The 17,222-nt window shown below is 39.8% G+C and overlaps 1 protein-coding gene across 2 annotated transcripts; it reads left to right on the forward strand.

Annotated features, from left to right (window-relative positions):
• The first annotated feature begins 576 nt into the window (after nt 1-576).
• On the forward strand, nt 577-14,296 carry LOC124122623 (steroid 17-alpha-hydroxylase/17,20 lyase-like). 2 transcript variants are annotated; one of them, XM_046485711.2, is made up of 11 exons: nt 577-802; nt 1,230-1,405; nt 6,946-7,023; nt 7,466-7,564; nt 8,366-8,459; nt 8,843-9,001; nt 9,701-9,909; nt 10,263-10,391; nt 12,068-12,172; nt 12,856-12,990; nt 13,472-14,296. In XM_046485711.2, exons 2-11 carry the CDS (start codon nt 1,249-1,251, stop codon nt 13,816-13,818), a joined length of 1,512 nt encoding a protein of 503 aa, XP_046341667.2. In that variant the 5' UTR covers nt 577-802; nt 1,230-1,248; the 3' UTR covers nt 13,819-14,296. The 2 variants fall into 2 exon arrangements, with proteins under 2 accessions (XP_046341667.2, XP_046341668.2); XM_046485712.2 differs by lacking the exon at nt 577-802 and adding an exon at nt 825-979.
• Nucleotides 14,297-17,222: the final 2,926 nt, after the last annotated feature.

Here is a 17,222-nt window from a genome sequence, read left to right on the forward strand (position 1 = left end):
CAGTACTTGAATTGTTTGAGATGCATTACTTAGAAGTTGACGGGTGACAAAGAAGACACAAAGTATGGATAACAACTTCTTTAATTACTGACGTGTTGGTATAGATCCTTATACCGTTGTCGCCGAAGACCCGGGTTCGATTCCCGACATGGGTACAATGTGTGAAGCCCATTGCTGGTGTCCCCCGCCGTGATATGCTGCAATAGTGCTAAAAGCGGCGTAAAACCATACTCACTCATTCACTTATACCGCTGTCAAGCAAGACTATACACCGGTATAAGGATCTATACCGAAACGTCGCCTTTAACATTAATTAAAGGAGGTTTTTTTCATAAAATGTGTCTACTTTGAAACCACCACTCGATTGTAAAACTACCTTGGATCAGCCAGACACACACTGTAACTACTGTCATAGAGTCGGGTGCTATTATTGGTACTATATTCTACCCGTAATGACCACGTTTATTTTAAGCATTGCCCCCAAAACATGCTTAGCTGCGGCGTAAATAGGGCAACGGCTTCTTCGCTAGGGAAATATCATGCTCTGGTGAGCCTACTACTATGTGGTCTGTGCTCCCCTCAAAATTGTTTTTGGTTCGCTGGACAAGGTATTCAATATCACAGGCCGGGGACATTTGTGCAAATGTAGGTCATACAACTCCGTGTTCCCCAGCGATAACATTCAGGTCACTATACAGTGCATGGAGCAAGCAGACGTCGGTATTGCACAATACCTACCTCTCGTATAAAGTCACATACACTTCAGCTCGTTCAGTCTATTCACTGCTACGTACACAACAAGGTAGGTATTTGGTCATGTGCTGAACACATCCTACGTGTCTTGAATAGCCACCATTGATTTGTTGGGTTTAGAAACTACAGCAGCTAGGGAACATTTTCCCAAAACATTACCGCTGGGAGTATGCGGTACTCTAAAATAGAGAATATTCTCAGCTCAAAAAGACACAGATTGAGTTAGGTAAGATATAGAACTAACGGCTGGAAACTGGATTACATTAATCACTGCCAAGATAGCTAAGATCGCCTTGCGTGAGTGTGCCCTGGTTTTTGAACACAAAGTGAACTCTGGAACAGTTCCATTTCCTATGTTATTTAAAACCGCGTGTGTTTATAAACACATGGTACAATACAGTCGGAATCGTACACTGTACCATGTATGTTTCTTATAATTAAAGCATGTTATCACTAAACACTTGACTCTGTTTCAGGATATTCTAAGCAGGGACGATGTTTGAGTGTTTAATGCAGTTGTGGCCACAGTCTGTGGTAACCCAGGCTCTTGTTGTTGGGGCTGTGATTGGTGTGATCGCCTATAACCTCTTCAAGAAACGATACAACTTGCCGCCCGGACCCACAGGATGGCCATTAATAGGAAACCTTTTAGGTAATTGACTCTTATATTTATTTATTATCTGTTTGAATTAATCACGTAAGTCATGTATTTATCCATACCCAATGAGTGACGTGAATCATAATTTGTTTCTCAATATGTCTATTACGTTAAAGGTTTAAAGTTGGTACTTTAGAGATCTTGACGTTATTAAATTAAACACATAAATTGTTAATAATCACCATGTTATATCTTTCATTTTAATCCAATTATATATGTTCTATCCTGCAAAGTTGATATCGATGTACATATATTTGATTGGATAACCACGTAATCGCAAAGATAGCCAGCGAAAAATCTTACTGAAATAATCACAAATCACAAATCGATATATGCCTCTTACTACAACGCTGTAACTATTTCCTATATGTAATTATTAACTTGTAACTACCACCCTGTAACTACCACCCTGTGATTACTACCCTGCAACTACAATCCTGTAACTACCTGTAATTATTACCTTGTAACTACAACCCCGTAACTACCACCCTGCAATTACTACCCTGCAAATAAAATCCTGTAACTACCTGTCATTATTACCTTTAACTACCGCCCTGTAATTATTAACTTGTAACTCCAAACCCCGTAACTACCGCCCTGTAATATTTACCCTGCAACTACAATCCTGTAACTACCTGTAATTATTACCTTATAACTACCGCCCTGTAATTATTACCTTGTAACTACCACCCTGTAATTACTACCCTGCAACTACAACTACAACCGTGTAACCACTACCCTGTAACTAAATCCATTAACTACCACCCTGTAATTACAACTCCGTAACTACTGCTTTGGAACAACTACCCTATAACTACAACCCCTAAATAAATCCTGTGATTACAAACCTAAAACTACAACCCAGCAGCTAATACCCTGTAACAAAAATCCTTTAACTACTCGAGTGTATGAATCTAGCCCTGTAACTACCCTGAAGCTACAACCTTGTAACAACTACCCTATAACTACTTCCACTGACTACCGCTCTGTAACTAATTCCATTAACTTAACTGAACCGCAAAAGAAACGTCACCCCAAGTAACATTTCATAAAAAGCTGTCATTTAAATATCTGGGTAATTTTTGTCAAAGTTGAGATGCAGAGAAGATGAAAATAAAACCGATCGCCCAAACGCATCACGGCAACGGCCCTGGTAATCCGATGCACGTGAGTTCCGTGCAAATTGAAAAATGCACATGCGTTCTCCCATTTCTTGCCCTATAAAAATCCGCCCCGATCGGATAACATTTATTCGTTATTGAATTGCTACCACATACCTAGATTGACAAGAAATCAAGCCCTTGGACGATTGCAAGCTGGACAAACCGCCCGGCAAGTCGCCAATGCATTTCAAGCCAACGTAAGGACCATATACAGGCTCCAGCATCGGTACAAGACCACCAACACTACAGATGACCGACCACGTAGTGGAAGACCAAGGGTCACCACCCGACGTCAGGATCGTCAGATTGAGCGACAGCATCGACACTGCTCGACAGTCCATGGGGATACAGCAGCGACACATTAGTGGGGACACCGTGCGTCGACGATTGACGAGCAGACACCTCCACTGTCACAGGGCACACCGAGGACCAATTCTGACACCACGTCATCGCCGGGACCATCTTCAGTGGCAACACCTCATCAGCACTGGCGCCACTAGCAGTGGAAAAGAGTCCTCTTCTCAGACGAGAACCGTTACTGTATCCCAACAGCAGATGGCAGAGGGAGAGTCTGACGCCGCCACGGGCAACGTTATTCAGATGCTTGTGTTGTTGAAACTCGTGGAGTGGTCCGGGCATCATGGTGTCGGTCGGCCCTGTGGTCTTCCAGAACATCGGCCCAGGGAGAGGCAATGTTGTCACAGAAGCTCGGTACATTGATCAAGTCTTGAGACCAAACGCCATACCTCATTTGACACTGCGAGAGCAATAAGAGACTTCCTCCAGCAGAATAGCATCAGAGCCATGCAGTGACCTGCCTCCATTGAGCACTTGTGGGACTCAAATACGGCTGAATGACGTCCGACCAAGGTCGACAACTGCCTATGACCTTCATTATCGCCCCATCAATTCCATGTATCGACGTTGCATGGCAGTCATCAATGTACATGGCGGACACACGAGATACTGAATTGTGATGCCATTTTCTCAGAGGCTAGTGTTGTGTTTCACTTTAAAAACATTTGACACTTTAATTTCAACCTTGACGATCAGTTTTGCCAAGTTTCATCTTTTTAGTATGTCTCAAAGTATGTTTACAGTGTTTGGACAAATATGGTTTCTCATATATCTATCCATGGTGACGTTTCTTTTGCGCTTCAGTATACTATAAGGGTAATGCTATTTATGGGTAACTAATATGAGGGCATTATCAAGTGACAGTGGCCCGCTCATTTCTAATAAAACGCAGGCGGTTTAATGATAATTCTAAGCCATTTTAGCTATACTACCCTGTAATCATTACCCTGCAACTACAGCCGTTTTACCACTACCATGTAACTACTTCAATTTAACTACCACCCTGAAACTACAACCCTATAACTACAACCATGTAACTAAATTCCTGTAATTACAAACTTCTAACTACAACCCTGCAGCATATACCGTGTAACAACTATCAGTCAAAATCACAAAATCACAAATTCATATGTGCCTTTTACTACAACGCTGTAAAGTTATCCCTGTATTTACTACCCTGTATCTACCACCCTGTAACTACTACCCTGTATCTACCACTCTGTAACTACCACCCTGTATCTACCACCCTGTAACTACCACCCTTAAAATTACTACCCTGTAACTACTACCCTGTATCTACCACCCTGTATCTACCACCCTGTAACTACTACCCTGTAATTACTCCCCTGTATCTACCACTCTGTACCTACTACCCTGTATCTACCACTCTGTAACTACCACCCTGTATCTACCACCCTGTATCTACCACCCTGTAACTACTACCCTGTAATTACTCCCCTGTATCTACCACCCTGTAACTACTACCCTGTAACTACTACCCTGTATCTACCACCCTGTAACTACTACCCTGTATCTACCACCCTGTAACTACTACCCTGTAATTACTCCCCTGTATCTACCACTCTGTACCTACTACCCTGTATCTACCACACTGCAATTACTACCCTGTATCTACCACCCTGTCACTACTATCTCGTATCTACCACCCTGTAACTACTACCCTGCATCTACCACCCTCTAACTACTACCCTGTATGTACCACTCTGTAACTACTACCTTGTATCTACCACCCTGTTACTATTACCCTGTATATACCATCCTGTAACTACTACCCTGTATCTACTACCCTGTATCTACTACCCTGTAACTACCACCCTGAAACTACCGCCCTGTATCTACCACCCTGTAACTACTACCCTGCATCTACCACCCTGTAACTACTACCCTGCAACTACTACCCTGTAACTACTACCCTGTAACCACTACCCTGAAACCACCACCCTGTAACTACTACCTTGCATCTACCAGCCTGTAACTACTATCCTGAAACTACTACCCTGTAACTTCTACCCTGAAACTACTACCCTGTAACTACTACCCTGAAACTACCACCTTGTAACTACTACCCTGAAACTACTACCCTGTATCTACTACCCTGAAACAGTACCCTTTTACTACTACCCTGTATCTCCTACCCTGTCATTACTACCCTGTATCTACCATTCTGTAACTACTACCCTGTATCTTCCACCCTGTAACTACTACCCTGTGTCTACCACCCTGTAACTACTACCCTGTATCTACCACCCTGTAACTACTACCCTGTATCTACCACCCTGTAACTACTACCCTGTATCTACCACGCTCTAACTACTACCCTGTGTCTACCACCCTGTAACTACTACCCTGTAACTACCACCTCTAACTACTACCCTGTATCTACCACCCTCTAACTACTACCCTGCATCTACCACCCTGAAACTACTACCATGTAACTACCACCCTGAAACTACCACCCTGTATCTACCACCCTGTAACTACTACCCTGCATCTACCACCCTGTAACTACTACCCTGTAACTACTACCCTGTATCTACCACTCTGTAACTACTACACTTTCACTACTACCCTGTAACTACTAACCTGTAACTACCACCCTGTAACTACTACCCTGTAACAAATTCCCTGTGTCTACCGCCCTGTAACTACTACCCTGTATCTACCACCCTGTAACTACTACCCTCTAACTACTACCCTGTATCTACCACCCTCTAACTACTACCCTGTATCTACCACCCTCTAACTACTACCCTGCATCTACCACCCTGAAACTACTACCATGTAACTACCACCCTGAAACTACCACCCTGTATCTACCACCCTGTAACTACTACCCTGCATCTACCACCCTGTAACTACTACCCTGTAACTACCACCCTGCATCTACCACCCTGTAACTACTACCCTGTATCTACCACCCTCTAACTACTACCCTGTATCTACCACTCTGTAACTACTACACTGTCACTACTACCCTGTAACTACTAACCTGTAACTACCACCCTGTAACTACTACCCTGTAACAAATTCCCTGTGTCTACCGCCCTGTAGCTACTACCCTGTATCTACCACCCTGTAACTACTACCCTGTATCTACCATCCTGTAACTACTACCCTGTATCTTCCACCCTTTAACTACTACCTTGTATCTACCATCCTGTGTCTACCACCCTGTTATTACTACCCTGTGTCTACCACCCTGTAACTACTACCCTGTATCTAACACCCTGTAGCTACTACCCTGTATCTTCCACACTATAACTACTACCCTGTATCTACCATCCTGTGTCTACCACCCTGTAACTACTACCCTGTATCTACCACCATGTAACTACTAGCCTGTATCTACAACCCTCTAACTACTTCCTTGTAACTACCACACCGTAACTACTACCCTGTAACTACTACCCTGTCTACCACCCTGTAACTACCGCCCTGTAACTACTACTCTGTATCTACCACCCTGTAACTACTACCCTGTATCTACCACCCTCTAACTACTACCCTGTATCTACCACCCTCTAACTACTACCCTGTATCTACCACCATTTTATTATACTTGTTCACAAGTTGAGATCTCGGCGAACCATGAAGATTAAATATTCACATCTAACCCCAGTGATTCTATGTTTTATTTGATATTAAAACTCATTTGTTGTTAATGATATACCATAATTTAAGAAAAATACCCATGATAACCGATCTCGTTAATAAAAACGAATTTTAGTGCTAAAATACCAAAACACATTTTGCCTTTCATGTCATATCAAAACAAAGATTATGATTTCAATTCTGACATCCTGAAGGAGAGACGCAACTCAAACAGGTCATTCAAAATATAAAATAATTCATCAATTTACAATGTCTACAAATGAAGGTCATGTCACTGAACTTTGTGCCATGTGCGTCCTTATGGAAGTGCAGTAATCGTGAACACGACGTTGAGCCACATTTTACACCAATTCACATTTGGATGGTTCTTATTTTCTCCAGCCATACGAGGAGGTCTCCTGTTCCGAAAATTCCGTGATTGGAGCAAAACGTATGGTCCAGTTATGAAGATTCAGATGGGTAAGGTTGCCTTATTCACACTGCAGCCGATGTGCGCCGAGGACATTTCTAAGTTTAGGGCATCAGTGGCCAATATTAAATCTAATGCAATTTCCTATTTTGTCTTGTACTGTGTGATTTTTTCAGGTGAACAATTTCCTTGTCTTTTGACTGCATGTGTTTGAGACGGGTGTCACCGGTGGGGCAGGACAAGCTCATCTTTTCGAAAAAAACACTACTTGATAGTGATTCATATACACGTGCTTCTGATATAGTACAGTCGTATAGTGGACTCCTGTGATCATCATTCTTGATTTGGGTTGTGTGCATTGGGTAGTTTCCTACGAGTATTCGATCAGTAACACTGTCCCCCATAGTTAAAACATATATGCATATCTATTTTCCGAAAAGAAGAGATATAGTTTCATTTTTAAATATAGAAGTGGACATAATGATTTTACAGGCAATCGACCTGCAATTGTTCTGAGTCGAATCGATGTTGTAACGGAAGCCCTCCTTACACGGCAAGCGGACTTAGCAGGAAGGCCCGATACATTTGTTGGTAAGATGTTATTCAATTCAAAAGGTGTCCACAAACATACTTAAAACCAAAACATTACAACTTTTATTCGCATCCTAATATGGAACTTTAAAATTGAGATATTTGAGAGACCAGTACATTACAATTGAATATTAACGAAAGAGACTTTGAAATCAGTGAAAGTAAATCTCAATCAATAATCATTTGAAACCTCACCCTAAAGTGCTGGGTTTCAAATCAAAATAGAATGTGTCTAAGCTACAGTGGAACTACATTGATTTCATTGTTTTAGGTTTATTTCCTAATTATTATGTGCTTCGTGCTTGTTTTATTGATTTCATTGTTTTAGGTTTACTTCCTAATTATTATGTGCTTCCTGCTTGTTATATTGATTTCATTGTTTTAGGTTTATTTCCTAATTATTATGTGCTTCGTGCTTGTTATATTGATTTCATTGTTTTAGGTTTATTTCCTAATTATTATGTGCTTCCTGCTTGTTTTATTGGTTTCATTGTTTTCGAAGCGATACCTCACAAAATGACAAAGATATTGTAAATCAGGAAATCCAACACCTCACACAAATGAGTATCTAAATATTTCTATCAAGAGTTATTTGTAGTCTTCAGTAATTGACCATACCCTTTAAAAAGTGAAACAACGTCAGGTTTAAAGACCCCTACTCGTTAGAGAATGGGATTCCTCTTTCAATTTATCATGAGTGGTAGTTGTGTAAAGCAAGGAAATGTTTTTGCTATTCTATAAATATTGTCAAGCATTAACTGTGCACATATTTAGTCAATTAACACTCTGTGTGTGTCATAGCAACAACATTAACCGAGGGAGGAAAAGACATAGTCCAAGCATCGTACGGCCCCACGTGGAAGATGCACAGGAAAATTGCATCCAAAGCACTCAGGTAAAATATGACCTATTATGTAAAATTTACGTGGGATCGTTAAGAGTCAAGTTGCCAAATAAGATACCTTTCTACAAACTTATTTGTAATTTACTAACAACGGTATATTCTGTTTAGAAGTTATACAAAAACTGAAATATTTGTAGTCATCCCAAAGGAAAATTTAAAAAACACATAAAAGTATGCATGTTTGAATAAATAATATATTCTGTAAAATGTTAAAAGTGTGTTAAACTGATTTTATATGAGCTAGAACACTATCATTCAATACTGGGACCATGGTCCAGAGAATCAGTTTTGGTAAATGAAAAATCTTTTTGAGCTCAATTAAAAAAGAAATTAATATAGTTTTTTTGTAAAGTAATATTTAATTTATGTATTAGGCACTATCTAATGGGAGAGAAACTCAGCTTGAAAGTGTCGCAATCTCTCAAAACCTCTACAAAGCTGATGAGTAAGGAACCAGGTGCCTTTGATCCATTCCCCTACCTTTCACTCGGGATCTCCAACATGATGACAGGAATGTTGTTCAATAAAACCAGGTAATTATATTTGCTGTGTTTTTAAAATGTGCATGTTTTTATACAAAAAGTAACATTGTTGTTTGTGATATTTGAAACTTCAGTCAGAACATAACCTTTTCATTTCCGTGTACTTGTTTTGTTTCAACTTTTACTATGAGAATATGGATAGGTCGATACCGATGCGAGATAGTTCTCTACCTTACACAGTCTGTTCTTTGGTCATTTCTTTGAAAATGTTAAATGTGTCTCAAAGACACTCCAGAGAATTCTTCGTGATTCAGTAAACAGGACAATTCCTTAACTTTCCCTCATTTATATAAATTAATTGGTTTTACTGAACACGCCAATCAACTCTCCTCTGCAATACATTCATGTGTTCACTTATCTTTTTACGTCAGTAAAGTACATTATGGAACATCATTTTAGGTCATTTGATATGACAGAATAACCCTTGGGCTTTGTCGTTTTGACATGAATGACTTGATATTCTATTCAGTCACGCAAGGCACGCAATGCGCTGCGCAGATTTGCGTCCCTTAGACGTGCCAGATACCTATGATCGTTGTTTAAAAGAGTATTTTGCTAAGGTTCTCAGCACCATACACATGCTCGTAGGTTTCATCAAGGCGGTTATTTCAAAAACCTACATATCATCACGCTGTCAACTGAAATACCATTCAAAGCGGCAACCTCATCCAGATTTCTATTAAATTCTAGCCAAACTACAGACTCTGAACACTATAAAGAGTACGTCGTCGGCATAGACAACATGACGAAAGAGTTTGGAGACGGTTTTCTAGAAGATGCCATTCCCCTGCTTCATCTGTGCCCAACACCTAGATTCAGGCGTGTCATACGACTCGCTGCTCAAATGACAGATGCAATCAAGAAAGAAATCGCAGCCCACAGAAAAACGTTCAACCAAGGTAAGTACATCTAAGAGTGTCGGTTCCATAATACTACAATTATATAATAGCCAATACCGAGTCATCCCGGAACACCATTATAAACATTTTTGCACAACAAGATGTTGAATTTGATGAAAACAGAACAAATACACATGGACATCATTATTGCATTTTAGTTGAGACCAGGGATTATCAATAGATATGTTCAGTCAATTCCCAGATGACTGGTCATGTTTATAATTGAATAGAAACGCCATTCAAAAGCATAATCTGCGGACATTGTTGGCTGTTGCATAATGATTTCCAGAAACAGTACACTAACTCGAATATAGATTAAGTCACAGGCTGACTGATTGCTGGAACTATTACAGGTGAGATGCGGGACTTCACAGATGCTTTGATACTGGCTCAGCAAGAAGCAGAAGAAGGGGATGACCCGATCCTCATGTCACAGATTACCAACACACACATGGTCATGACAATCTTTGACTTAGTTTTCGGTGAGTCATCGAGTTTGTGCAAGAGTGAGACGTTAGCAAACAAGGAAAGTTTATTTAGTCATGTTACTACAGCAAATAGTAAATGGGATTATAACCATCAAAACACAATGGTTACTGGCTGAGAACATGGCATACACCATATATGGCAACACCATGTGAAGATAAGTCCATGGTTCCGACCTCTTTATATGTACAGTAATACATGGTTATACTGACCCTGGATATAATGCCGTTTCAGAACGGATTTCCGCAGTGCAAGATTCCCTGTTATAATGCCACCCCATTGTAAGGCCAAATCCAATGTTGTTAGGGGGTAGCAGAACAAACGTTCCAATTCCCTGGTTATAACGCAATATTTTTATCATATTAACAAGGAAATTGGCAATGTAGTTCATCTTTTGGAGAAAATTCCTTCTCCTAAATCAACAAACTAAATGCATTAATCTCAGTTGTTTTCTCGGTTTTTCAAGAAGCTCATACTTAATTCTACCATGAATTTGGAATTTACTCGATTCTGATTGGTCAATCCGAGGCTATTAAATCACAATAAACCCCCTCTGGTTGAAACAGCTGGTTTGATGGCCGCATCACCGCGGAAGCTAATATTCATAGAAGAGTACTATTTTCAGTCATTGTCGGTAGGCATATTTAAATAACTATATCTACAATTATAGGTTACAAAATGCACAGATGCGGTTACTACAATATTCAAAGGATGTGTGGCAATACATTTCGTGCAGAAAAACGCGACAGAAATCAACAAAGGGAATGTATTTACGTTTTGGAGACAACAGAGAGCTTGAAATTTTGGCGCTTTTCTATATACGACTGTGACGTCATATCTTTTGCGTCACAATGAGCGATATGACGTCATACTGGTGATGCGCAATGTAGAGCGAAAGCCTTGCAAAGCTTGCTTTGTTTTCTTTAGGGATGCCCACCTCATGTTAGCTTACCAAGTTGCCGTGCTTATATGCTTTCAATGCCTGTCATATGTTCGAGTGAAGTATTACGGTGTAAACAAACTGTTTGAGTATATACAGCATCATGTTTTGTTCGGTGATTCCGTAATTCAGATCGATAACCCACTCAAAACACTGAACTCAACCCATGCCGCTTCACTCAGTATATTTGCTAACACCAAAGAGTTCGCGTTTTATTTAGTCATGGTAGAATGGAGATAAACATACTGTGTTTTCAATGTAGAGCTAGGTTACCTGTAGAATTAACCGCGCTAAATTTAACATTTGAAACCTCACGCTGCGCGTTCGGTTCCAAATTCAATTTAGCGGGGTTAAATCTACAGGTAACCTAGCTCTACATTGAAAACACAGTATGTTTATCTCCTAATTAACAACTGGAACAGACACCACTCACGAATCAGTAGGATTTCTCCTTGTGATAGATGGGAATGAAAATGTAAATTGACTACCTTCAAACACAGATACTTCTACATTAGCAAGTGTTCACCGATGATAGCAGTCTTTTTGAACAGACATAACACACGTTACAGTAGGACTAATCTTGTCATAGAAGGTCTTGACTCACGTTCTTGTTACACACAATTCTCGCCGTTATGTTACAGAAAACGTATCACACCCACATATGCTTCCTTTTTCATTGCTGTGGTAGAGCCATATATTAATTTAATTTGGTTAATTTATCTAACATTTCAGCTGGTACAGACACATCCAGGGGCACTCTCCGCTGGTGTCTCCTGGCGATGGCTCTCCATCCTGACATTCAAAAGAAAGTTCAGAAAGAGGTGGACTCTGTTATCGGTGCGTAATATCTTTTCACGATGTTTCTTAGAATATATAGTGTAGCTGGCTCCGTGCGAGTCGAGTCAACGTGGCATTTAATGGCATGATAAACGGCATCGAACATACAGTACTCATTAAAGGTTCAGACGGGACAGTTGGCACATTGTTTTGACATTAATTGAAAATTCAATTTTAATGCACGTCTGGAATTCTAAGAATGCATATACTGAAAGAAATATTTAACATAACAGCTGAAGTGTACACCATACCTACATATATAAAAAGGAATATGTACGGCTCAATAAACCACAGAAGAACATGATGAGACTGAAAAGGATGTATGTATAAGAGTTCTTCAAATACTGTCAGATATGTATAATCAGTTTCGTCCCAATGGCGAGCGGGGTTGATGAAGGAAACTGTGTAATATACGATACACACAGAAAATTCACCGACGCTACATAGGATGAAAAAAATAGCTGTCAGCCACATCCTTTCTTGATTCAGAAAATGTTGAAGATGGCATTATTCCATATGTGCATACATTCTGAACATGTGGTGCCATGGTGCCTACAAATTTCTTTCAAGTTCAAATAACAGGAAATTAATATGTCAGGGACAGTCACGCTATAACCAACAGGGGGACATTGATGGGAATATTGTCAATGTTTCCTTGATGATGGGATTTGCTATGATTACAGATCCTGATCTGAACGTCCACGTTTCGGACAGGGACAGGCTGCCATACACAGATGCAGTGATACACGAGGTCATGAGGATGAGGACAGTGGTTCCATTAGGCGTTCCTCACTCTGCCCTTCGTGATACCACAGTTGGTAGGTATTACAGTATGTTGCACAAAACACTTGATACTATTGATCATGGTATTTGATGAAAGTAAGATTTTGGATTAAATAGTTGCGATGCATTTGGCTGTGTCACGTGTCCACGTGTATGGTGAGCATGGCAGTGTGAGGCTTTTTTGTCTGTTGGCAAGGTTGTTATAATAGTGATGACGAGTGGACATGTTAATGTTGATGAAGAATAGGACTGACGATAGCATCAGAGAAAAGTAATTTCTTCATATCAGTGAGGTTTCTTAATGGAAGAGGGTGTTAATATTGACGATGTGTATGAGTTGTGTTTCTTTTAAAAGTTTTCAATCAAATACGTCTCTCATTTTACGACTTTATTATGTTTCATTTTGGCATCTAGCTTGTCTGCTCTTGGGTCGTGGATAAATGTTTGCTAGGGCTACATGTATCTCGAGCGACTACGGCATCATGGATGACGTGTTTGATGCTTCTGTCATTGCAGGTGGATACGATGTTCCCAAGGGTACAATGGTGTTGATCAACCACGACGCTTTGCACTTTGACCCTGACCAATGGGAGGACGTCAATACGTTCAAACCTGAACGATTCCTAGACTCAGAGGGAAAGATGGGACCCAAACCAGAAAGCTGGCTTCCGTTCTCTGCCGGAAGGAGAGTTTGTCTCGGCGAGACTGTCGCCAAACCCGAGATCCACCTCTTTCTCGCTGGAATCCTGAGAGTATTCACCATTTCACTTGCCCCAGGAACACAGCACGACTTTGAGCCACGGAGTACGGGGGGGATTAATAGTCCAGGGACATACAAAATTATCGTGAAATCGAGAGTTTGAATCAGTGATTTGGATTTAAAGCAATTTTGAACAGGGTTTCAGTTTTAAAATGGAATAAAATCCCTAGGTGACTAATGTTCAAGGCGTTTGCAACTTGGGTGAGCCAATGAGGATCTTGTGCAAGGATCATTGTAGAGACCATTAGGGTTCACTGGATATATATATATATAAATTATATATGGAACATGTATCTGAACAATCAAGTTAATAGACTTAAAAAATGGTGTTTAGGTAGTTTTTCTTTGTTCAATTTATGTCCTAATTATTTTTAATTTTGATTGTTACTAAAATTACGAAGGTTGCAGGTCTGAAAACAATCGTCAAAAGTGTCACCTTAAGACATCGATCATTTCATATTCTGTATGTGGGTGGGGTGGATGTTACATAATTTCATAAAATAAAAAAACATCATTTCTTTCAGAAAATGCTTGATCTGCCTTTGCAATAAAAAAACATTTTCGCTGGATGTATACAAAAATGTGTTATGTGGTTTTGTTTTTTCTGCTCCCTTCAGGGAAAACATTGAAATCTAGAAGCAATTAATGCATAAACATTGAGTGTCAGTCTATAACCATGTCAGTCTACAGTCTTTCCCAACAACGTGTCCGAACAATGACATTAGATACTGGAGTTCACATGTTTCTTACATTACCCTTTCTGTACCTCATCCATGCATCTTCACGCTTATTTTAGATTATGTTAATTTTTAATAATAATTATTTTAGAATGATGGGAAATTGCACTCGCGCGACACTTGGTCAACCTCCGGCTATAAATTTATATAAGGATGTAGAATATTAACTTTCCTGTCTGATGGTGTAAAATTAACTGCAAATATCAAACTGGTTTGAAAACAGACATTACTAAGTGTTGTCCGAAATTGTGCGTCCAGTTACAGGAAATATCGCCACTTTTTATCTTACATCGATAAAAGTAGTATTTGACGATTTTTGTCATTTAATAGCTTTATGGAAACTGTGATCGAACAAAATACTGCCTAATATATAAACAATATAATGGTATATCAAATGGATCTGTCTGCTTATGTATAACATTATACATTCAATACGGGAAAAAAGACGAGAGAGAGGTTACACACAAACAAACAAAAGGGGGCATAACTCCGCTTTGCACTTGTCACTTGGAGAAATGAAGTAAACATGTGTGACAAAATTGTAAAAAATGATGAACCAAATGATTATATCATACAATACAAAGGGAGTAATTCGAAAATGTATCGTTTGTGCCTAACGCGCACCTGGCGAATTAATAGTCATCACTTTTCTGTTAATCAAAACGACATAAATAACAATTTCAAGACCAAGACAATTACTTCCTAAAATGTGTTCATATATATTTAACAAACATATTACCCATTTTGTTTGAAGTAATATATTCAGTTTTATTTTTAAAATAGAATGAAATGGCTATTCATTAATCAGTTTATATGTAAATACAATAATAAATATAAAGTGCAGTTTTCCGAGCGCAGCGTTCGTCTTCACAAAACTGTTTAGTGTATATTTGTGCGTGATGTATTTTAAATTTAATTCGACTTCAAAGTGAGGATTCGAGAAGAAGAGCACAAATGCCCCTCTTGGACAGCAATATTCCAGGTACCACATGTGTATACACATTGCAAACGGGCAAACAAGTTATTGATAAAATGGGCAATGATCCAAGGTATCGCCCGATCTTAAATAAGAGGGTTAATGCTTGTGCGTGTTTTTTGTTCAGCGTCGCACTCGGGACTATTCCAGCTGTGACGATGGCATGTAAATCGCGTCTGGATCAGACAATCCAGACAAAGTAGTGATTGATATGATGATGTAAAATGACACGCTATCAACTAAGTCACCGAGCCTGACCACCCTGTCCATTAAGTCGACCATTGTAACCTGAAATCGTTACGGGGTCGAGAAGGACCCAATAACCAGAAGCATCAACATGGGACAGAAAAAAACAAAAACAAACCACATCTCTTGGTTGTTCGTATTGATCAAATACATTTTAATTACATTTAAAACTCAAATAGAAGCTGGATGGTCGACCTTACTGAGTGAATGTGTGTGATTTTTAAATAAATTGTGCCTACTAAATATCGCACATTATTCTTTATATGTTATCATATAAACATGTTTAAAATATCATATAGTGACGTTTTCATGTTTGTTCTCAAAATTCGGAATGGCAAATACATGCACTGGTAATCTGTTCACAGTCTGTTTATCTTAAATTTTACGTGAAATGTGTTTCATAGATACAGTCTATTTCTGAGAAATATCAAGTATAGATTTTTGATCACGTTTAATTACAGCATTTAAAAAGAAACTTCGCCACAATAATATGGGATGTGTGTGTGTGTGTGTGTATATATACACAGTAAAAAAAGTGTTGCACCGCCACATTAATACGTTTGATACATCACAACATTTAAAACGCCCGACTCTGGTTTTAATGGTAGGTATTCCTTGGGGATCTGATGTTAAATGTGTAATGTTTTCGGAGGGAAGATGATCACCAAAACGTAGCAATCAGCACGTGAATTGCATGGTGCATGACATTTGCAGATTGCAGTATCTTCTTAAGCTCAACATCGCCTATAAAAGATGTTCTCTGACAGCCCAGTTTATTGTAACCCACAATGCCGGGTAGACGATTGTCAGAAGCAGTCAAGTGGCAGATTATTGGCCTTCATGGAGCAGGTCTTTCGTTCAAGGAGATTGGCAGAAGAACCGGACATCACTACTCAACAATAAGCCGTTTGGTCAGAAAACACGCACAAACTAATGATGTAAGGAATCGCAGACCCTCTGGCAGACCACGTAAGACCACAGTTAGAGATGACAGAGCGTTGTTGAGGGTGGTAAGGCGTCATCCATTTGCTACAAGCACAACCTTGAAACGTCTTTGGCTTCCTCGTCAACAGTTCAGTACCAAGACCGTGAGAAATCGTCTTAAAGCTGCAGGGTTGAAGTCCAGAAGGGTTATCAAGCGACCTAAACTCACAGACAACCACAAACGACTACGTCTAGCCTGGTGTAGACTGAGACAGAACTGGAACTTGAGGTCCTGAAGAAGAGTCCACTGGTCGGACGAAAGCAGGTTCCTTCTGCATGTTGTGGATGGCAGAGTGAGAGTATGGAGGCGTCCTGGAACAGCTTATACTGCAAGAAACATCATGCCAACTGTACCATATGGAGGTGGATCTGTTATGGTCTGGGGATGCTTCTCATTTGATTGTAAGCTTGATTTAGTGACCATACGAGGCAACTTGACAGGGGAGTGCTACATCCAAGAGGTGCTGAATCCAGTTGTGGTGCCCCATTTTGACAATCATCCACTGGCCACCAGACCGATATTCATGGATGACAATGCCAGACCACATCGTTCACGAGCTGTGA

This window comes from Haliotis rufescens, unplaced genomic scaffold (genome assembly GCF_023055435.1).
Source record: "Haliotis rufescens isolate VD_foot unplaced genomic scaffold, xgHalRufe1.0.p SCAF_16, whole genome shotgun sequence".
Classification (NCBI taxonomy): Eukaryota; Metazoa; Mollusca; class Gastropoda; order Lepetellida; family Haliotidae; genus Haliotis; species Haliotis rufescens.

Bases quoted from the DNA above. Each gene is read 5' to 3' on its own strand.
- LOC124122623 (XM_046485711.2), top strand. From the start codon at position 1,249: ATGTTTGAGTGTTTAATGCAGTTGTGGCCACAGTCTGTGGTAACCCAG. The intron at 1,406-6,945 runs GTAATTGACTCT...TATTTTCTCCAG, and splicing joins ATTAATAGGAAACCTTTTAG to CCATACGAGGAGGTCTCCTG. The intron at 7,565-8,365 runs GTAAGATGTTAT...TGTGTGTCATAG, and splicing joins AAGGCCCGATACATTTGTTG to CAACAACATTAACCGAGGGA.